Source organism: Lithobates pipiens, unplaced genomic scaffold (genome assembly GCF_037356315.1).
Source record: "Lithobates pipiens isolate NorthernLeopardFrog02 unplaced genomic scaffold, aLitPip1_a1.2 Scaffold_19, whole genome shotgun sequence".
Lineage (NCBI taxonomy): Eukaryota > Metazoa > Chordata > Amphibia > Anura > Ranidae > Lithobates > Lithobates pipiens.
In genome coordinates this window covers 435,258,657-435,283,057 of record NW_027507764.1, presented here as the reverse complement: position 1 = coordinate 435,283,057, position 24,401 = coordinate 435,258,657, and the positions used below count along the sequence as shown (strand labels likewise).

The 24,401-nt window shown below is 39.4% G+C and overlaps 1 protein-coding gene across 2 annotated transcripts in view; it reads left to right on the top strand.

The window, feature by feature from the left end:
* Window positions 1–24,401, top strand: part of CCDC178 (coiled-coil domain containing 178) — a 447,704-nt gene that overhangs the window by 121,815 nt on the left and 301,488 nt on the right. For both annotated transcript variants that reach the window (XM_077492627.1, XM_077492628.1), the window contains 3 exons: window positions 8,816–8,929; window positions 19,904–20,049; window positions 21,810–21,969. In XM_077492627.1, coding sequence (XP_077348753.1) covers window positions 8,816–8,929; window positions 19,904–20,049; window positions 21,810–21,969 — 420 coding nt within the window. The remainder of the gene's footprint in view (window positions 1–8,815; window positions 8,930–19,903; window positions 20,050–21,809; window positions 21,970–24,401) is intronic.

Sequence of the window (24,401 nt, the reverse complement as noted above, 5' to 3'; positions counted from 1 at the left end):
TACATTCAAAGAAATAACCAATAAATGTAAGATTACAATAAGTAGGAAAAGCAACTTGTGCCTGAAACTGAGAAAAAATAATTGACGACTGGTAGTCATTTTACAGTTTTTTTCCCAACCTTAAATTAGAATGTGAACATTGTAAATATACATACAGTATGTATATAGAATTGTGCACTTTGCAGTTGTGGCTAGTGCTCCATTTATTTTTTTATGGGTGGGGGCAGCACACAACCCCCCCCCCCCCACTCCCTCACTCACCCGCTAGCCAGCCCGCCAGCCCCAAACTTAACCCATCCAGGCGGCTTCCCCAGCTTCTCCTCCCAGCCAATCTGGTCTCTTCTCCTCCCTGCCAATCTGTTTTTAAGGCCCACTTCCTGATTGGCCGGGAGGAGAAGCAGGAAGATAATAGCAAATGTGCTTCTAACATTTGCCCTGCAAAGATTTTGCACAGTATAGCTTTGATGCTCTTCTTTTTGGGTCCCCCCACTGGATTTCCTAGCCTCTCCCCCCTGTCGAGTGCCCCCAATAGCAAGCTTCTTGCTCGCTCCCGAGCCATGCTCTGTGTGTCTATTCACACACAGAGTGTGGCTCGGCCCTGCCTTGCTATATCCTCATTGCACTGGCTGTGATTGACAGCAGCGAAGAGCTCCTGCTGCTGTGTGGAGAGGAGAGCGGGACCTGTATTAGCTGCTGCTCTCATGCACATCGTTGGATCGAGATGGGGCTCAGGTAAGTGTACTGAGGGCCTGAGGGGGACCTCTACCCAGAAATTTTTTTACCTTAATGCATAGAATGTATTAAGTTTTAAAAGCTTTGAGCCTGTATTCCCCAGTAAAGTATTTGTTATAATGCTTGCCACCCTAGGCTATGGGGCAGTTTTTCCAGAAAAATTACAGCTTAGTTCTTTGGTACTGTTAAGGCTGAACATTACATCAGTACAGAGAAATCTTGGCATTATTATATAAGCATCACCTGTGATGCCCTCTTCAGATAGGGGAATCTTTCTAGTAACAAAATAAAAACAAGAGAGCACAGAGGCCTAGTGCATCTTCGGATATAAAGTTGATTATAACAAGAAAATGCCAAATGGGTACTCACAAATTGACCACAGATAAATGGTGTTGTACACAACCAACCAAAGTCGTGGAGAAAATAGGATGAAGAAATGTGTTACCATGACTAAGACATCAAGCTGACAAGTATACTGACGCATTTCAAGATTAAATATGTTGATTTTCATTGTTGAGCTCATCTATCTCAGCTATTGAAAATAACAGATGCCTGTCTGGTATGTTAATCCAAAGACTGCCTTACTTTCTAGTCACTGACCCAGGATAAGAATGCATGTCTGAATGTCTGAAATTTGTCCACCCCCTTTACTTTAAGGTCTGTAAACCAGAAAGAAGGTCAGCAGTGTCAGCTTCTGTATTTCTCCCATGACAAATTTACTGTAACCTACACCTAATTAAACTTGATCTAACCAGTCAAGTTAAGCATATCTAAATTCAAAAATGTTTTGCTTTCAATAGAGAAGAGAATGGTGCCTGCACAGTGGCCCGGGTATTCTGAACTGATCTTTTTTTGCTTCTTACCAAGCTTGTGGGCCGAGTGATCCCTTGATCCCTAGATCAAAATTCACTCTTCTATGTGTCAAACCATCCGGCCTTTTCAAAGCCCAATTTAAACTCATGGTCCATATTCTTACTGCTGGAGATCAGATGATTACTAAAGCTTGGAAATCTCCTCCTCTTACTGGAGCTAAAAAAAGGTTGAGAATTACACAGATTATGTTACATGAAAAAATAGAGGCTAAGATATCAGATACGATGGAGAAATACACAGCTATCTGGTACCCCTGGTTTACGTGTCTCCCCAATTTGTAACAGTTTTTTTTCTTTGCAAGGCCTGACCACAGCTCTACCCATCCATTCCTCCACATATACACCCTACCCTCTCTGTATATACTGTATGCACCCCTTTTTATACTAAGATTCTTTTCTCCTTCCCCATCTCTCCCACATCATGTCCTGAACCTATATTCTTTCACCTATGATTTGTTTTGTTAACAAAAGATGTTCTTTTTCTGGTCTTAAAGTCACCAACTGGTTAGTAGATCAAGCAAAATTTAATCACTGTGCTATCAAAATCAAAGTGAATAAATGAAACCAAGCTGCAACTTCTTATGAGATACACACAATAACGTGCACTTTTCAATAAATCAGTTGCGCTTCAAAATTGTGCACGCACGTGGAATGGCGCCAGACTACGATACTTAAAGATCTCCATAGGCAACACTTTAAACATTTCTACAGATTACCAGTTTAGAGTTTAGAGGAGATCTAGTGCTAGAATTATTTCTCTCGCTCAGACATTTGCGGAGATACCTCACATGTGTAGTGCGAACACCGTTTACATGTGGGCGTGACCTATGTACGCATTCACCATTGTGAGCAAGCACGCTGGGACGGGGGCATTTTACTTTTTTTTTTTTTTTTTTACACAGTCTCTTTGAAAAAAAATATTTTGCTCACTTTTATTGCTATTGCAAGCAATGTAAACATCCCTTGTGGTAATAATACAGCATGGCAGGTCCTCTTTATGGAGAGATCTGCAGTCTAAAAGACCCCAAATCTCTCCTCTACCCTCAAAAGCCAAAGATATATATATATATAAAAATATATATATATATATATTTGATCTTTTTCTTTTAAAAAAAAATTGCCATGTTTACATGTGGCGGGAACCAGAAGTGACATGATGATTTTGCTCCAGTCCTCACAGGGCATAAAGATGAGCGGAGGCCATCTTTCCTTCGCTCATCTCTGTGCCCAGCCGCCATCAGTACCAGATCATTTTCAGGCTTCCCAATCTGCCAGGTAAGCCCAAAAACCACTGGAATGCACACACACACCTTCTGCCACTTCTAAAAATTACCCAGCAGCAAACCCACCACTCAGGCCACTTTTTTTTTATAGAAAGAACAGGGCCTGAGGGAGAAAATGCTATAATGATGGTATGAATATATCTTTCTTGTAGAATTAGCATAAGAAGAGAGTTATCTACTTACCACTGTGACATGCTAGGTATCTATTTAGCATAACATCATCTTTCATATTACACAAAACAATTATGGTATACAGTATATTATTATTTTTTTTTATTATTATTCATTAGTATACTTTTTTCCTGAAAAACCACTGGGCAAAAACTGTGTGACATAAAAAATTGCAATGACCACCATTTCATTCTCTAAGGTCTCTGCTAAAAAACATAATGGTTGGGGGTTTTAAGTAATTAAAAAAAAAATGTTTTACTTGTAAACAACAAGTGTCAGAAAAAGGCTTAGTCAGCAAGTGGTGTAGAGAAGAGAATGCTGCATATAAATAGGTACTTATGTAGGAGGATTTGTTTCATCTCTGTGTATCACCTAAGGCCAGTCACTTTGTTGGGTATTTGTAAGGGTTTACAACCACTTTAACTTTCTTATGTAGCTCAAAGGTGTGACCTTCGATCTGCATATGACATCAGTTAAAGCTGTTCACCTTCCCACTCCCACTTTTTATTAAGCCCTGCTCACTGCTGGGGTCTCGTGCTGCAGTGTGTGACGTCATCTGGAAGCCCACTGGGTCTTCCGGGTTCAGCTGGCGAGCCTCCCAATAATGCATTGCTAGGGCCGCTCCCCTTCTCTTCTGTAAGAGAAACACCCTGTTTCCCCGAAAATAAGACCTACCGTGATTGTCGGTGATGGCTGCAATATAAGCCCTAACCCCCCCCCCCCCAAATTTCCCCACGAAAATATGCCCTACCATGAAAGTAAGACCTACAAGGACTTTAACTAGGGCTTTTTTGGGGATGTAGGACTTATATTGCAGCCATCACCGACAATCACACTAGGTCTTATTTTCGGGGAAACAGGGCACTAAGGCCTCCTGGGATATGTGATGTACATATCCCAGGAGGCACAGCAGACATAGTACACATCATTCTCCTAGAGACATGACATGCATTGGAGGGGGACCAAATCCTTTTTCAGAAAAAAAAGTGTAGAATAAAAAAAAAAATATTGAGGAAGCAGGGCAGAGGAGGTATGGACAGGAGGGACTTTTATTTTGAGGTTGAAGATCTGCTGTAAAGAAGCCTTACAATTAAAAATGTATTTCTAAAAATAATATTCACCATTTTACTCCTCGTTAACCCTAGTCAGCTCTAAATAACTTCCTTCTTACATTATCCCCCCCTTAGCTATCATTTTTCTGCAGATTTGAGTTTGAGTTTTTTTTGTTTACTCTTAATTCTTTTTTTCATTCATTTTCTTTGTTTGTTTTTTTTTTTTTTTTTTATGCTGCAAAAAAAAAGTGCAAAATTGAAAAAAAGAGCCCTTCTCTTCATTTGTAAATAATCGGTCAAGCTATGTAATGAAAACATCAGTAAACTACTACTAGGGGAAAAAATATTTGAATTGGACTCCTTAATTTAACTTCTGGATAGTAAATGAAGGGAAATCTTTTTGTCTGTAGATTGCATAGAAGAAAAACATTTTTGAAAGTCAATATTGCAAAAAAAAAGAGGCTAGCTTATTCCTCAAATAACAATGTATGTATTGTTTCGGTATGTTTTTATTGGTTTGTTAAGTAATAATAACATTCTTGCCTAACAAACAGACCCAGAGTGGAAATGTAAAAATTGCTTGGCCCATAAGAGGTATAAAGGTACGAGAGCTTAGGTGGTTAAACACCTTAACTCTTTAACATTTTAACCCCAAACCCTCGACTCTCACACGAACTCTAACCTAATCCCTAAACCTAGCTTAACTTTGGTGCAGATCTGTCATAGTGATTTTGTGTACCTTTAGTTAAAAGTTGAACTTTAGCCCGGCACACTGGAAGTTGAGTTCTCGGTGCTGGTTTGAAACTTCCAATCAGATTAAAGTTGACATTAGAAGAGCACTTTGTGGCCTCATCTGACAGTTCGAATTTGTGTTGAGTTCTTTTGACAGCATTTCTCTAACATTGCTTCGTGGATATGTCATATTTCAGTGCAGATGCATATAACAGGGTGGTGATAAAGGGCAGAGAGATGGGAATCTGCTAACATAGCACTGCCACTAAAATTAGGATAGTATCTTGCAATGTGTTAAAGGGTCTAATTTTGCAGACACAAAACAACCAAGTGACTAAAGTCAAAGCAAGTACAGGTTTTCTGGTCTGGCGGACCTTTAGTAAATCATCCCAAGTTGGATCTCAGTTGAACGTCACTGCTTGTAAAGATAAAAGAAACAATAAAGTGCAATGGCAGTAAAAGAGCAAGTGATTCATTAAGTCTGCTACTTTTATTTTATTTTTTTGTTGTTGCATTTTGTTGTTTTTGATGCCTTTTTTTAACCATTTGTATAGATCAACCATTTATAAAGACCATGGATATAGATCAGTGTTTGTACCAAGCACATCGAAAGCAAGATATTTTTATTTCACAGTCATGTAATCAGACAAACATAAAACATTAGTGGATGCAATTTAGTTTTACTTTGTAGCCTTTGGATAATGGTGGTGTCAGTGAGTAATGTTGTAGGCCCTTCCCCCAGTAAAATATAGAAGTAAAAAGTGACAAAGATCACATCATTAGTCTTGTAGAGTAAAGGGGTGGGGATTGAGAAATAGATCTCTGTCTTCAGCTGTGAATCTTATTTCTACTTTGTTTTCAAATTAGCAAATATTCTTCTTGTTAAAGGCAGTTGTATAGATAGTGACAATCAAAATATAAGAGGTAAAATGTTTAGACTTAAAAATTATTTTCCTCCCCAACCACTTTCTTTTTTTTAACATGTTTAACCACTTCAGCCTCGGAAGGATTTACCCCCTTAACCGCTTCAGCCCCGGAAGATTTTACTCCCTTCCTGACCAGACCACTTTTTGCGATTCGGCACTGAGTCCCTTTAACTGACAATTGCGCGGTCATGCAACATGGCTCCCAAACAAAATTGACGTCCTTTTTTTCCCACAAATAGAGCTTCCTTTTGGTGGTATTTGATCACCCCTGCGGTTTTTATTTGTTACGCTATAAACAAAAAAAGAGCGAAAATTTTGAAAAAAACACATTTTATTATAATAGTTATCCCCAAAAATATATATAAAAAACATGTTTTTCCTCAGTTTAGGCTGATACGTATTCTTCTACATATTTTTGGTTAAAAAAAATTGCAATAAGCGTTTATTGATTGGTTTGCGCAAAAGTTATAGCGTTTACAAAATAGGGGATAGTTTTATGGCATTTTTATTAATATTTTTTTTAACTAGTAATGGTGGCGATCTGTGATTTTTATAGTGATTGCAACATTATGGCAGAGGCATCAGACATTTTTGACACATTTTTGGGACCAATGTCATTTATACAGCAATCAGTGCTATACAAATGCACTGATTCCTGTGTAAATGACACTGGCAGTGAAGGGATTAACCACTAGGGGGCAGGGTAATCTCTGCTCCCAATAACAGGGACAGATCAGTGACACTGTCATTCTGCTGATGCTGATGTACGTCAAGAGAATGGCCCGCGATCGTCTCACGGATCGGAAGAACGGGGAGATGCTTGTTTACATTAGCATCTCCCCGTTCTTCCGCTCCGTGGGACGATCGGGGGTATCCCCGTGGCGATCGAGTCCACGGGACCCACGACCCGACTTACGGAGGTCCCGGCCGGTGGCGCGCGTGCAATGACATGGCGGCAAATTTAAAGGGACTTACCTGTACGCCCATTTGCCTGTCCGTGTCATTCTGCTGAGGTACATCAGCGTGCGCCAGTCAGAAACTGGTTAATGACCAAGCCATTTTTTGCAATGCGGCACTGTGTCATTTTAACTGACAGTTGCGCGGTCCTGTGACGTTGTACCCAAAGAAGATTGATGTCCTTTTTCCTACAAATAGAGCTATCTTTTGGTGGTATTTGATCACCTCTGCGTTTTTTATTTTTTGCACTATATACAAAACAAGACCGACAATTTTGAAAAAAAAAACAATATTTTTAACTTACTGCTATAATCCATATCCAAAAATATATATATAAAAAATGTATTCATCAGTTTAGGCCAATATGTATTCTTCTACATATTTTTGGCAATCTGTTAAAAAAATGTAAAGTAAACTAAAGACAAGACTTTTTTTCTATTTGGATATAGTGTTGATGAGAACCACAGTCAGGGTTTAATTTAAGTGTGTTAGAGGAAATCCCTTTCTAAATACCCAGATCATCTATGTCCCTGGGAATGAAACTAAGAGTATATCCAAAAGTTGCTACTAAAATAGAAATAGAGAGGAAATTTGTCAACAGGGATACTTGTTTTCATGACAATTGTGTAAAAGGGGATTTTCCTCACATTGGATAGATGTTCTCTCACTTTCTGTAAAGTCTACAGCACAGAAAGTAAAGGAGAATTTGCCTACTGAGACAAGTCCTCTTAGCAGAGAGGTGATACCCCCACTTTCCAAAGTAGGGGACATATGTTAGTCTTTGCAGACATCTGCACTGACAAAATCTCTAATGCTTGAGTAAAAGATATGGTATCTGAGGGCTATAAGTTAGAATTTCAATCACTGATTCTAACTGCATCATGTTAAATCTTCCAACCTTTCTACAAAGACATTCATATCTCCATGTTACCCAGTCAGACCTCCTAGTTAAAGGAGTCATTGCAGTAGTTTAAGGTTTCTAGTCTACTACCTCCTCACTGTTTCCTAAAGCATACTGGATGTTAAAGAGGTCATTGTTTGCATTTGAGTGCAAAACATTTACATGGAATCCAGCAGGTTTGTCATAGCTTCCCATTACATATGCCCATTTTTACAACATATCAGTGCTACCCATGATTTGCTATGGGCACATAACACTCAATTTATAGTCCTTCATTTTGGTCTTTTTTTGTGCACCTTGGGTTCACCAAGGTCCAAGCTATGGTGCTGGCCTTTTTACACTCAAAGGACATACAGATTGTAGGATATCTGGACAACTTCCTGCTAAGAGAACAGTTGGTAAAAATCTGGTAAATAGTTGGTATAGACACACAGGGGGAGATTTACTAAAACTGTAGCACCCGAAATCTGATGTGGCTGTGCATGATAGCCAATCAGCTTCTAACTTCAGTTTGTTCAATTAATCTTGGGCAAAAAAAAAACAAAAAACTGGAAGCTGATTGGTTTCTATGCAGAGCTTCACCAGATTTTGCACTCTCCAATTGTAGTAAATACACCCAAAATGTCTGCTTGACTGTCCAGACTCTGAAGGTTTAGTTAGATCCTGAACCTTCAGAAGTTAGTGCTGGAACCAACACATTGCTTGGAGTATTTGGTTCGAATTGTAGACCTTGCTCATTCCTGGGGTGACATTTTCTCATCTTGCACCAGGCAAACTATTCTTTCCAGGTGCAATAGTAAACCTTGCACGACATGGACTTGCTAGCTTTTAGAAGCATGGGAAGGATTAAGTTCTGCCCAAGAAAGAATTGCAGTGTGAAGATGCAGGCATCTGATACATCTAAAAGTATTAGATGCTGAATATCATAGTGGCAAACGTAACTCTGGAAGTGAGTAAAGATTCCATTCAACAAATGTGGTATTGGTAGGTGTAATACATGTATTCTAAACTGCTGAGCTTGTGCTGCAGAAGTCAGCTTTCTAGTACAGGTTTTTAAAAGTGTGCTCTATTTTTATAATTTAGCTCAATCTGGTCTAGCTGGCTCTTGTACTCACTACATGGAGTTAAGTTACATTGTAGACACGTACATCATTCATTAATAATTCTTTTATGTGTTTGTTTTCTCTAGGAGCTTAGTAGTATTCGCCAGAAGAAGGAGCAATGTGATGAGAAGTTCAGTACAACCAGACAGCAGTTAGGGTACCAAAAAAGAACACTGGAGCAACAATTAAAAAATACACAGGTAAAGGGGCAGATTATTTTTTTTTGGCATACCGGGAAGATTCTGCAACACAAATGATTAGATCATTGACAAGCAACATAATGACTGCCATGAAATCTTGGTCATCACATTAGGCACAAATTATAATTGAATATAATGTACGTTTTTGTGTCTTTTGAATAATTTACAACTATTAGTAAACACGGTAAGAGCTTTAATAATCTTTAATAAGGAAATCTTGCTAACGAGTGCATAGGAAAATTATTGAAATTTTGAGCACTAAATTGATATTGTAAATAAAATAGAATATTTGAGTTTTGGTGAAGTAGTACATTGTATATACAGGGATTCTTCAGGTATAAAGCCCCATAAAAGCACCCTTTCTCTGGTTACATAACCTAACCCCCAGTGCATTTCCAGTAAAGTAATAATTCTTCCTATGAAAGAGTTTTATGAAGTCCATGAAGTCCCTTGCCTCTAACATTTAGACACATGGAAGGAAATTAAAACATTTAAAATAGGCCTGTACTAAGACAGATCTTATAGCTGATGTTTTTTTTTCACAATTCAATAACAGCTTCTATTATAGATGTATGGTAATTGTAAAGGATGGATACAGACACAACATTTTTTAGGATACCAAACCCTGGACAGCATATTGGCTGCTCTACTACTGCATGGAAAGGAAAGAGTGTACATGTGTTGAGAAGGTGCATTGAGTACCATCCAGAATCGTATCGCATCAACACACGTAACAAGCACATTACCGTACCACAACCATGTAAGCAGAGTCAAAGGGGTTGATTTATTGAAACTGGAGACTGCAAAATCTGGTGCAACTCTGCATAGAAACCAATCAGCTTAGTTAGAAGTTAGAAGCTGATTGGCTACCATGCACAGCTGCACCAGATTTTGCACTCTACGGTTTTAGTAAATCAGCTCCAAAGGTTATTATCCTTTAACCTGCCCAGCAGTATTCCCAAGTCTGGCTTGGGGTGGAATTTCAGCACCACGAGTGGTAACCCCCGAGCCAGACTCGGGATCGCAATGCAGGATACAGGGACACTTACTTACCTTGTAAGTAAGGGGATTTGACTGACAGCAGCAGAAGCCCATGGTTCCTGCTGCTGTCAGCAAAGTCCATGAGAACAGGGAGAAGAGAGACAAAATCTGCACTGGATAGATGGAGGAGTCAGGTAAGTGTAGGGGGAGGGGAGGGGTACAGATAGTGGAAAACATAAAAATACAAGTTGACTAACTCAAGGAACCGGGCTTATTGGCTCAAAATGGGAGACCACACAAAATGATAAAACATAATACATTTTACTGTATGCATTAAAATACAGGTTAATGTTTCATCAATTCTGGCTTCCTCAGGCCCCAGTATAATAGTAGGACAGAACTCAATATGGCTGATCATAAGGTGTCCAATTACAAAGCCTGGGGGAGACGGGGCACCAGGACCCAACTCCACATGGCGGGATGATAAGGTATACCAATGAATTATAAGAGCATATATAAGGAGGCAGAGGATGCACAATAAACATCTGCCCCTGACAACGTCTAGTGGAGACGAGACGCTTTGGTCGGACCTATTGACTGTGATGTAACACCTGCCATGTGGAGTGCACATTGGAAATTCCAGGAAGTAGAAAGTAGGGTATCGGGAGCCATCTTATCCTATTTCTGGTAACACTGTAGCCCATACACATTCACATAGGGGGAGAGGCAAGATGAACATCCGTCCCTGCAAGTGTCTAGTGGAGACGAAACGCATTGGTCGGGGCTATTGACTGTGCTGTCACACCTGCTTACGTCACCTCTGAAAGTAGGGCATGGGGGCCATCTTAGTCTATTTCTGGCATCACATCCGTATTTGATGCTGGCAATTAAGTAATTTTACTGTAAGTGCCCACTTGGGATTGTTTTTAAGTTTTAATAAAGGATACTGCACAATGGTCCTTTTTTCAGTTGCTCTGTATTATGTACCCCATGCTTATTCACATGGGCAGAGGACAGGATTTGGGGGCCCCCTTGTGGGAAAGAGGCTCTTGTCCTCATCAACATGCGACAAGGTGGTTGTCCCAAAGCACCCCCCATGTTGAGAGCATGTGGCCTTGTGTGGTACAAGGGGGGGTGTTCACTCGCCCCACCCCCTTTCCTGGCCTGCTAGGCTGCATGCTTGGGTCTGGGATGGATTGGTGGGGGAGGGAGGACAACCACACTGTTCGGGTCTGGTATAGATTTTAAGAGGAACCCCATGCCATTTTTGTTTACATCCTGCTGTCAGCAGGGAACACCACTGACAGCAGATAAGTCATGGTCATTAACTGCTTGCCGCCCGCCCATCGTCATATGATGGAGGAGCAGTGCAGCACTTGCGGGGCGCACAGGGCAGCGATCGTGACCCCGAGTCCTCGGCTCTTTAAACATGTGATCGGCTGTGTCCAATCACAGCCGGTCACATGTAAACAAGGAAGTGCTGGTAGTTTGCGCTCCTCGCCTCACACTGACAGAGTGTGTGGCGAGGAGGGCCGATCAGCGTCATCTCCTCACAGGGAAACATTTAAGTTTTTTACTATTGATTACAATAGTAAAAAAAAGTGTGAAAAACAGTGCCCACCAATGCCAACGATCAGTGCCCACCAGTGGAAGCAATCAGTGCCCACCACTGCCCAAAAGTGTCACCAATCAGTGCCTATTAATGATGCCAGTCAATGCTGGCAATCAATGCCGCTTATCCATGCTGCCCATTACTGCAGTCAATCAATGCCCATCAGTGTAGCCCATCAGTGCCACCCATCACCATTACCCATCAGTGTCCCTCAGTACCGCCTATCCATGCCGCTTATCAGTGCCGACCAGTGCTGCCTATTATTGCCCATTAATGCCACCTATTAGTGCCCACCAGTGCTGCCTAACAGTGCTCATCAGTGCCCCCTATCAGTGCTCATCAGTGCCACATATCAGTGCCACCTGTCAGTGCCCATAAGTGCGGCATATTAGTGCCTCCTCATCAGTGCCAGTAAGTGTCGCCTCATCAGCACCCATAAGTGCCACCTCATCAATGCCCACCAGTTCAGCCTATCACTGCCCATCAGTGCCGCCTCATCAGCGCACATCAGTGAAGGTGAAAAATTACTTAGTTACAAAATTTACTGACAGAAAAAAAGTGAAAAACATTTTCTTTTCAAAATTTTAGGTCTTTTTTTTTTTTTTGTAAAAAATAAAAAAACAGCAGTGATTAAATACCACCAAAAGAAAGCTCTATTTGTTTGAAGAAAATGATAAAAAAAATTTGGTTGGGTACAGTGTAGCATGACCGCGCAATTGTCATTCAAAGTGTGACAATGCTGAAAGCTGAAAAATGGCTTGGGCAGGAAGGGGGTGAAAGTGCCCTCTAGGCAAGTGGTTAAGGACGTGGCAGCGTCCGCCCACTCCTTAGCAACCAAGGAAAATCAAACATGTTTCTTAAATATCACATGCCTCGACCACTGCTTAAAGTGGAAGTAAACCCTCCTATCATTTTTAGCCAAGGAACCCGTCATGTTGGCCTCTGTTTGATCTTTGACTGCCATGATGCTGCACATGTGATCAGTGTTGACACCAGCCATTGGACAGTTTGGTTGAGAGAACATCCAATGTGACAATTACATTTCCGGCACGTGCTGAAAATGTAACTGTATTTTTAAATGGTTAAATGGATGGGTTTACTTCCACTTTAATTACTGCATTAATTCATTTATTTATTTCCTTTTGTGAATTGACTTTAACCACTTCAATACTGGGCACTTTCACCCCTTCCTTCCCAGGCCAATTTTCATCTTTCAGCTCTCTCGCACATTCAATGAGAATTGCACGGTCATGCAACACTATACCCAAATGAAAATTTTATCATTTTGTTCACACCAATAGAGCTTTCTTTTGGTGGTATTTATTCACGATTATTTTTTATTTTTTGCGATTTAAACAAAAAAAAGAACGGCAATTTTGAAAAAAAAGCAATATTTTCTACTTTCTATTTTAAAAGAAATCCAATAAAATGTAATTTTGTCATAAATTTAAGCCAAAATGTATTCTGCTACATGTCTTTGGAAAAAAAAATCCCGTTAAGTATATAATCAGAGATGCGCCATGTCCGACACTAGCGCATCAGGATCACGCTACTGTGCGGGCACACACACACACACGCGATTCCCCTCCTTCTGGGGGACGTTCCAGAACCCGGATGGGAGGTGGTTAAAGCTGTACAATGTGGTATTTACCAAGCGTTTTTGCTTTATGTGGTAAATGAATTTACATTTTTAAGATTGCTTGCGGTATTTGGAGAAACATCTAAATACCGCAAGCAGTCTGCTTTTGTAAATTATTATAATTATTATTCTCACTATTTTAAATTTTTTTTGCATTGGTCACAAAAAATGTTTTTGGTTGTCACCATTAGTCATATGTTAATTACTGAATTGATGGGATATATTGCTTATTATGTTAGTTTACAATTAGCGCAGCACTATTTACACTGGAACTTACTCTTGGGGTACATTTCTGCAGCAGGGAATTGTGGAGAGAGCACGAATAGATAAGTATAAGGTAGGGGTAGGGGTATATCAGGGCACACTGTCACTTTGAATGAGTAAGTTAATATGTCTCTTTCATTTGTATTCATTTGTCCAAGATTTTAATTTCCATGTGAATTTCCATGTTATTTTAACCACTTGCTTACTGGGCACATAAACCCCCCTCCTGTCCAGACCAATTTTCAGCTTTCAGCGCTGATGCACTTTGAATGACAATTGCGCGGTCATACAACACTGTACCCAAATGGAATTTTTATAATTTTTTCCCCACAAATAGAGCTTTCTTTTGGTGGTATTTTATCACCTCTGTGGTTTTTATTTTTTGTTAAAATAATTTAAAAAGACCAAATAAAAAAAAAAAATTCTTTTTTAAATATTTTGGCATAAAACTTTGCAAACAAGTAATTTTCCCCCTCCTTCATTGATGTATGCTGATGAGGTGGCAGTGATGGGCACTGATGGGTGGCAATAATGGGCACTGATTGCTTACACTGATAGGTGGCACTGATTGGCACCACTGGTGAGCATTGATAGGCGGCACGTGTGGGCATTGATAGGTGGCACTTATGGGCATTGATAGGTGGCACTGGAGGGCACTGGCAGGTGGCAATAACAGGTGGCACTGGCAGGGGGTACTGATTGGCACAGATGAGGTGCCTGTGTTCCTTCCTCTTTGGGACCGATGTTCCTTTAACATAAGCCTGTGATCTGCTTTTTTTTCTCCTCGTGCTGTCAGCGTAAGGAGAAAAAAAGCGATTACCGAGCTTTTGTTTACATCATGTGATCAGCTGTCATTGGCTGACAGCTGATCGCATGGTAAGGGGCCGGGACGGGCCCCTTACTCGGATCGGGGAGATCACCCGAGTCTCTGTGATTCGGTGATCACAGTGCACGCACAGGGATCGTGCACAGGGGAGGGCATCCTATGACTGCCTCCTGGAAATTGAGGTCCGCGCTGTAGCCGTCATTCGGCTATGGCCCAGACCTCAAGTGGCTAAAGGGTAACTCCACTTTTGTGGGTAAAAAGAATTGCGAACAAAGAAAAAATAATATACCGTATACAATTGTGGCACATGTCATATTGTAATTTAATATTATAAAAAATTAACTTTTCTGTTCAATCTGATGTTCTGTAATTTTCTGTAAAATGCAATATGGCAACCTGGATGTTATCTGTACACAGAGTGTGTACAGAACATCCCCCAGAAACATAATTTCCTGCTTCTGTGATTGCCACTGATTTTCCCAGAAGTCTGCACTAAGATACAAGTCAGATTTCAGGCATCCCCTGGAACAAAAATATCATTTTTGGTGAGATACTCCCAATAGGAACACATCTAAAGGGAGTTCCTCTCTAATGTCCTGCAGATGCAGCACCTGATTGATAATTGTGAGACCCACTTTCCCACATGGGCACAGAGAAACACAGAGGAATTCCTTCAGAATAACAAAGGGTAGGAATCTGCAACAAAGTTTGTTAAAATCCTTGTAATATGTATATATCACCCAGAGAGGGATGCTTTTTTTTCTCAACAAAAGTGGAGTTACCCTTTAACCGCTTGCCAACCGCCTCACGCCGATATACATGCACAGAAGGCCTCGTACAGGCAAACTAATATACCTGTACGTGGCCCTTTAAGAGGCGGCCAGCGATCGTCCCATGGGGAGGAAGAACGAGGAGATGCTAATGTACTCCGGAGCAGAGATCAGTGATGTGTCACATGTAGCTACACCCTCCACAGTTAGAAACACTCCCCAGGGCACACTTAACCCATACACTGCCCCCTAGTGGTTAACCCCTTAATTTCCAGTGTAATTTACACAGGAATCAGTGCATTTCTATAACAGTGCTGTATAAATGACAATGGTCCCAAAAATGTGTCAAAAATGTCCGATGTGTCCTCCATAATGTCACAGTCATGATAAAAATTGCTGATTGCCGCCATTACTAGTAAAAAAAAATAATTATAAAATGAACAAAAATGCCCTACAATTATCCCCTATTTTGTAAACGCTATAACTTTTGCGCAAACCAATCAATAAACACTTATTTCGATATTTATTTTACCAACAATATGTAGAAGAATACGTATTGGCCTAAACTGAGGAAAAAAAGTTTTTTATATATTTTTGGGGGATATTTATTATAGAAAAATATAGAAAATTATGCGTTTTTTTGTGGGAAAAAAAAAAGATGTAAATTTTGTGTGGGTGCCATGTTGCATGCCCACGCAATTGTCAGTTAAACCGATGCAGTGCCAAATCGCAAAAAGTGCTCTGGTCAGGAAGGGGGTAAATTCTTCCGGGGCTAAAGTGGTTAAACTATGCTTGTCATGGAAATAATGTATTGGAATTACACTTGTATAATTAAAAGGAAAAAAATTTAATCTTTACAGACATTATTCTGCAGAAATCGAAATTGTGCTGTATGACATTAGATATACTGTATATGTCTTCTAGTGGTTACTTGTATTTATACATAAAATATAATTATGTGAAATATGGTAAAAATGTTAAATATGAATACCAAATCAAAAAAAAAAAAACTTTTTTTCTTACACTAACAAGGCCAAAATACAGATAAATAAAAAAAAAACAATAGTTGTTCTATATGTGTGTAAAAAGTTTCCTGCCAACAGTTACTGATCTACATCCTCCCAGTGCCTAACTTGTGCTCCATGGGAAATGTTCGATAGCTGATTAAGTGCTGTGGTGCTGAAGGATGCCCATCCCTGGTTTAAAGTGCATAGGTCAATTCTGAAAATATTATATTAGGCTCTCACGAGAAGCCTGCCATTTCTAGTCAGTTGCCTTGGATGTATATAGTAGTTTTCCTTCTCTTGCTTGACGTAGTCTATTAGGCCCATAGCCTTAAGAGAGGGTAGAATAAAAAGCAAAATTGATATTGGGGTCACTGGAGACACGGCTGTTCTGTTCACTTGCCAAACTAGTGTGGATTGCTTCGGGGCTTTAGGAAAACGACAGAGAAAATCAATAAAGAAAGAAAAAGATTTCACATATAATTGAAATTGCTTGCTTATTACACTTTTGCTCAGCAGATGGCACCTTCTTGTAAATGATGGGTAATCTCAGCCAGTCTATTAGTTACAAGATTGTATCAGCTGCAAGACAGAATTATTTGTAACATCTTCAGACCTTGCTATTAATGTGTCAGTAAAACCCCCAAAAACACAAAAAACACATTTGCACTTTTCTCATATAAAAGACTTTGTATTTAATTCCAGAGAGCTGTATTATTGTGAAATTCATTACTGTACTAAGCATGTTTTCGATATAAAATCACATAACATGACTAATACTGATAATGGAAGAAAACTTGAAATCATAAGCTTATATATAGATGAATATTGCAAGTTTATAAAATCTAGAGGGAAGCGTTTATATTGCCCATAGCAAGCAATCTGATTTTTAGTGCAAGCTAAAAAAAATACGATTTGGTTGGTTTCAGTGGATAAAACACTGGGGCTCCTTTTTACTTGGCGTCCTAAAAGCTATAATATGTATTGCCCATCCCAACTGATCATATTCAAATTTCCAATACATTAAACATGTATTGGGGAAAAAAAATAAACATTTTTTTCAATAAATGTGTGTAAAAGTCAATTATGATATTAAAAATGATCAGATGTTTTTTTCAGTGGTTATCACTGATCATTGGTATCACTGGTTTCTGACTGGTGATGATAGATTCTTTGGGGGGCAGAAAATTGAGCCATCCAAGATAGAAATAAAATACCCATTTATTATAGCAAAAGTATAAATTCATAGGATTAAAAAACTTGCATTAGTTGAAGCTTATGTCCAGGCAAAATCAACAAATAGCATTAATATATCCCTGCATATTTTGCCAGGGGGCGGCATCGTCAGTTAATTATGGGAAGTTAGGATTTTTTGGGCAGATTAAAATGTATTTTTTGGACTTGTAGCTCGTTTAATGGTATAAAACATGGAGCAGAGTGCATTTATTGCACAGTGTGTACTGAATTTTTTATTTTTGTTTGCCCTGACCTACATTTCAAATAATAGCTAAATCATTTGAAACATATGCAGCATTTAGTTACGTGAACTGAACATTTTTATAAGAAAGTAAGGGTAAAATAATTAACCTGTTAACCACTCTTCTTAAAATGACAGCTGGGCAGGACTTTCGTCCGGGCTTGATCTGTCACCAGCTGTACATGTGATCAGCTGTGGCCAATCACAGCTAATCACAACAAAACAAACTGAATAAATCAATTTTCTGTAAAATGCTTGCTTATAGCAATGAAATTCATTGAAAAAAAACAAAATGCTGATCACTTCCCCAGAGTAGTACAATGTTACTATGGTAACATTATTTTGCTCTGATTAAAGTGTGTTAAAAAATCATTAAAAAAAGAAAAACATATATAATACAGAATGATTTTTTTTATAAAATAATAAAAAAAATAGAAAAAAATATAATTTTTTCATAGTATCACCAGTCACTACACCAGTTATATGATGATGCTGTACTGCACTGGTTTTGACATTATGACAAAAAATGACAACTTCAAAAAACTCGCCTTGCCTCCTACTAAATACCTTGGACTGTCTACATGTTAATTTGGGGGCTATCTGTACTGTCCTGACATTTTTGGGCCTCGACAAATGAGATAGGCTGTCAGTACATCAGTATTGATCAATTTCCAGACATATACCATAGTTTGTGGACTGTATAACTTATCTGCAGACCAAATAATATACACTGATTTGGGTTATTTTTACCAAAGAAATGTAGCAGAATACATTTTGGCTTAAATTTTTGTAGAACAATTTGTTTGCAAAACAACATAAACAAAGATAAACATGTTTTTGTTTTATTTCAAAATTTTTGATCTTTTTACATTTATTTAGCAAAAAAAAAAACAAAAAAAAAAAACCCAGTGGTCAGTAAATACCACCAAAAGAAAGCTCTGGTTGTGTGAACAAAATGATAAAACTGTAGTTTGGGTACAGTGTTGCATGACTGAGTAATTGTCATACAAAGTGTGACAGCGGTGAAAACTGGCCTGGGCAGGTAAAAGTGCCTGGTATTGAAGTGATTAAAATAACTCATACAATTTATATACAGTATTGACACTCAAATGGTTAGTGTTGTCTTGCAGTCTGGTGTTCAAATCCCAAGAGGTATATAGTCTATGTGAGGGGTTCCTTAGTGTGTGTGTGGTTCATAAGTGTCCCAATAATAGAGTTGTAAGTTGATGTGACTAAACTGGCCGTATGGTGCATGTGTGAGTATGACATTAAATTGTAAACTCCATCATGGGACAAGGACAGATATGTACTTTATAAATTGCTTATATATAATACAATATAATAGATGTATGTCAGTCTAAATTCATCTAAGTTCATCTGTCTCATTCTGTGCCACCACCACATTTTTAAAAAGCATTTTTTGTATCCATACTTTTTTTTTCCTTCTCTTTAGTAACATGACATACAAGTTCCTCTTAGTAGTGGGCATTCAAACTTCTGTAAAGAATTGCATTAATGTAATAACATCTGAGAGCTGTTCTGTTTAGAAGTGCAGAGAGCCTAGGGCAACAATGATACACACTCGGGGGTGGGAGGCAATGATGCCCTGGGTGAACTGGAAGTGGGTTATATAATGCTGGGTGGCAGCTGTCAGGAGAGAAAATTCTTAAGGGACAGGTCTGTAAAAGGGGTGAGTATTGCAGAAAAGGCAGGTTTTCTATTTTAAGAAGTGGCAGGCAATGCATTTTTGCAATTTTATCCTAAAGTGAATTTGGATTTTAACAGTCAGCCTCAATCAGTGGCAGCCCTCGTGGATCATATTAAGTTTTGGGTTGCACGAAAAAAAAAAAAAAAACTGTCAGCTCTGGTCGGAGACGATGCACTAACCATGCAAGGTTAGTCCAGCAATCTACTGATTTGTTGTGTTCTGACAGGGGGACACCCCTTTCCTGCCGCCAGAATACAATATGCCATTGGTAGAGAGGGCTGATCAGGAGTTGGTCGACTGCTGGTTTTCAAGCATGTACGAATGACAGAACCCGGCTGAACGGTTGGCTTCTGCCGGACAGACTGACATACACACGGGCTGTTCTTTTTTTAACCAACATATGTCTTCCAACATTGTTCCCTTGTGGACGGGGCCTTAATTTAATTAAAGTTGTTATAATTTACATGTAAGTCCAGTGGAGGTATACAACTGTTGCCCTATGCATTTATATACCCAAGAAACTCTTTGGAGAAGCCTACTGGTCCTTAAATTATAGACATTCTAAATGTAAGGATACACAATATTAAGAAACCTCAAGTTCACAAGGTGGTCGGTGTTTGCTGCATCTATTTATGATATAATTTTTATCTATAATATTATCATTAGTCTTATATTACATTTCTCTCCCTTCAGATGAAAATATCAGAGGTTTCTGAGGAATTAAAGAATACAATTGAGCGTGTACTACAATTTCAGAAATCAACACAAGATCTAATATTATATGGGAATGTTATTCAGAATACCATGAAGTCAACTCAGAAAACAATTGTAACACTGGAGTAAGTTATCTCTACTTTTCTGTGCCGACTAAGTGACATTTAATTGTGATTTTTGTTTTTACAAAAATAATTTAAAAGTTAATTTAAGAAAAGCTTTTTTTTTTAACTTCTGTTAATATACCAGTGATTTTCTATCATTCAGCAGATCACCAATGAAGTTTTTCAAACCACAAATTATGTTTTATTGCATGCTTTTATTTTTTTTCTCAATTATGTTTTTTAATTATATATGCAAATCTTATTATTCAAACCTGCTTTTTGTACTCGGGTGTTTTTTTTAATGTTAGGGGATAGGGAAAAACGTAATTACACATTGGGGGTTATTTACTATAGGAAAATCCACTTTGCACTGCAAGTGCACTTGAAAGTAAAGTCGCTGTAGATCCAAGGGGGACATGCCAGGAAAATAAAAAACAGCATTTTAGCTTAGATTGGGTAATAAAATCAGCAGAGCTTTCCCTAATTTCAGATCTACCCCTTAGATTCAGAGAAATTGAACTTCCAAGTTAACGTTAAGTGCAAAGTGGATTTGCCTTTCGTAAATAACCCCCATTGTGATGAGAATTCTAGGTTTACTTTGTCAGTCTTTGTTGGAGATTATAAAAAAATTACAAAAGTAGGCTACATAGACTGAGGATGCTTTTGACTTAAAGGAGATTTGTAGGAGGCACTGGACAGAATGGGGAGAAAAATGGCATAGTGGGAAGAGGTAGTAATAGCTATGCATGCACACCATAGTTGGCAAGTCTAGAAAGTAAAGGCCTGGTACGCGCTAGTGTTTTTTCTTGCGCTCAACACAGCAGGCTGAACAAAAAAAACTGAAGAGCACAGGAGGAGCCACTGTACTAACAAGACAATGTTAGTACAGCGATCTCCCCCGCTGTGCTATTGTATTCTGAAACGGGGGTGCCCCTCCCCCGCTAGAATGCCATGGCTGGGTGTGCTGATTGGGTACCAATCGGCATACCTTTTTTGGTCATGCCCAGTCGACGGAAGTCAGCTAAACGTGTGGATTCTGTCAGTCTGACGCACACACAGGCCGAATGTCGGCTGGCTTCTATTAAAGTGGGCAATGCCGCCTGATAATCGCCGTATGTGTTTCTTAACATCAGGAATATGAAATCAATCATGCTAGTTTCAATGAAAGAACAGCTGGTTTGCAACACAAGGGCAAACTAATGTAATACATATTTCTTGCAGTAGTCAGTGTGAATCGACTTTTATATGGGAGTCTGGGGTTGAGCCTAGGATTTAAAGTATAATGCCCCATACACACGGTTGGACATTCCAACCACAAAATCCATCGGATTTTTTACGAAACTGTCAAATTTTGGGTTTACATTAGAACAGGCATAGAATGGACATCTTCCAATGAGGACTTTAGGTCTGATGACCCTGTGATCATCAGGGATTTCCCTCAGTTTGGAGGGATTTCCTCTCATTTCCTGTTCTGGCTTTGGGACAGGAACTGAAGGGAAATCTCTCTAATGTGAAACAGATGGCAAAAAAAAAAAAATGACGGGGGTTGCCCCCCCCCCCCCCCCGTTCTATCCAAAATTAAAGAAAAATGTGCCTTCAGTTGGTTACAAAGCAGAAGTTTAACTGATTGCTTCAGTCCACCAAATTAATCTGAATGTTTGTATGAGAAAGTTTCAGATTTGTTATTAGATTAGCATTTGTTTCATTATCAAAATCCATTTATACAAAATGTTGGTACAATTCAAACCTATTTATTAATACCCACTTTTTGCTTTTTTAAGGCAAAATTATAATCTACAGGAGCTGCAGCTGAACAATGTAAAAGATACCTCTGCACAGCTATTGAAAGAAGCCGAATCGTACACAGAGCGTATGAAAAGAGAGGATGAAGATTATAACATACAATTACAGACCAGACAGAAGGTGCAGAAACAAAGCATCGTAAGTATGAAATTGTTTGATTTGACTGTATTTGAAATTCTGCCAGTATTAATATATTACCAGTTTTAATTAATAAGACAGATGATGTGCAATGTGCAGTAACCCATAGCAACAATATAAACTCTGACAACCAAAGCTGTAGTCAGTTTAGAGATGTCAGATCAAATAAAAAAAAATAGCTTGTCATACAGTAAGTGCTGCACAGTAATAATAGCAACAACAAAAAAAAATACTATTTCTAGTTCAAACCTTCAGAAGGTTTTGGGAATACACAGTAACTGTAAATGAAAGTGTACTTGAAAATTACATTACATTATATTGCTCATACTGAAAATACTGCTAAAGGTCAAGGTAGCCAAAATTATTTTTGAATGCACCTATTTGCCTGTCAACTTTGCTATGATACACATGCTTAGGAAGAACGTTATGAAGAGCTAGCTATAGCAATTTCGAACACAATTGTAGATTCCTCACTATCTGTCTTGTGCAAAATTATGTAAGATGAACTAATGTCAGTACTAACATGATCAGGACTTGGTGGTTTGAACACCATTAGGAGTAAACCATGCAAAAAATGTTACATGGCACAGCCCACAACAAGTACACTATATTGTCAAAAGTATTGTGACACCTGCTGTTAGAGACCTTGCACTCCTCCACCTTACTTTCCAGGATCTTGCTGTTTTTGCAGCAAGGAGTGGATCAGAAACTTGCATTAAGTACCATTTAAGGGGCAGATATCAGCTTTGGCTGTCTTTTTTCAGAGACCCTTGGCGGCTCATTCATTGCTGAGTACGTTTGTTCAGGGGGTTCGACATGTGGCCCCTCCGATCTGGCCACCGCTACCTCCGTGGGATTTGAATCTGGTGCTCTTGGTGCTTCAGAAACCACAGTTTGAAAACATTAGGGAGATTCCCTTATTGACACTCTCTCAGAAGGTGGTCTTCCTAGTGGCCATTACATCTGCTAGGAGGGTTTCTGAGTTGGCAGCCTTGTCTTGCAAGTCTCTTTACTTGATACTCCACAAGTTTAAGGCGGTGCTGCGTCCGCAGCCTTAATTTTTTCCAAAGGTTGTTTCCGCCTTTCATCTAAATGAGGACATTGTGCTTCCATCCCTATGTCCTTGGCCGTCACACCCTAAAGAGGTAGCTTTGCATTCCCTGGACATGGTCCGGGCTCTGCGGGTATATCTGCCTGCTAGGGCTCCTTTCCGGAGGTTGGACTCGCTGTTTGTATCGGTGGCTGGTCCAAAGAAGAGATGGGTGGTCTCCATCTCTCGGTAGATCAGACAGACTGTAGTTCAGGCTTATGTCATAAAGGAACGGGCGCCTCCCTTTCCTGTCACGGCGCATTCTACCAGGGCAATTGGTGCCTCTTGGACTTTCCGACATCAAGCGCCTGTTTCTCAAGTGTGTAAAGGGGTAAGCTGGTCGTCCGTTCACACTTTTACTATATTTTACAAGGTTGATGTGAGTGCATATCCGGATGCTGGCTTCGGCCGCAAGGTTTTGCAGGCGGCTGTTTAAGGTTGCAACTCCTCTGTTGAGGAGCTCTGGCTGTTTTGGGTGGAGTTACATAGTTACATGGCTAGTCAGGTTGAAAAAAGACACAAGTCCATCCAGTTCAACCTTAAAAACAATAAATACATTTAAAAAAATATATATTGTACAATCCAATATACCCAATTTTATACCCACAGTTGATCCAGAGGAAGGCAAAAAAAAAAAAACAGCAGAGCATGCTCCAATTTGCTACAGCAGGGAAAAAGATTCCTTCCTGATCCCCCAAGAGGCAATTGGATTTTCCCTGGATCAACTTTACCTATAAATCTTAGTACCCAGTTATATTATGTACAGTCAGGAAAGTATCCATGTCTTTCTTAAAGCAATCTACTGAGCCACCTCTGGCGGGAGTCTATTCCACATTTTCACAGCTCTTACTGTGAAGAAACCTTTCCATATTTGAAGATGAAATCTCTTTTCCTGTAGATGTAAAGAGTGCCCCCGTGTCCTCTGGGTTGACCGTAAAGAGCAACACCAAGTTCACTATGTGGACCCCTTATATATTTGAACATGTTGAACATATCACCCCTTATTCTCCTTTTCTCAAGAGAGAATAAATTCAGTTCCTCTAATCTTTCCTCATAGCTGAGCTCCTCCATCAGTTTGGTTGCCCTTCTCTGCACTTTCTCCAGTTCCCCGATATCCTTTTTGAGAACTGATGCCGAAAACTTAACTGCATATTCCAGCTGAGGTCTTACTAATGATTTGAACAGGGGCAAAATGATATCTCACTCTGGAGTCCATACCTCTCTTAATACAAGAAAGGACTTTGCTCGCTTTTGAAACCGCAGCTTAGCCTTGCATGCTATTATTGAGCTTATGATCTACCAAAACTCCCAGATCCTTCTCCACCACAGATTCCCCTAGTTG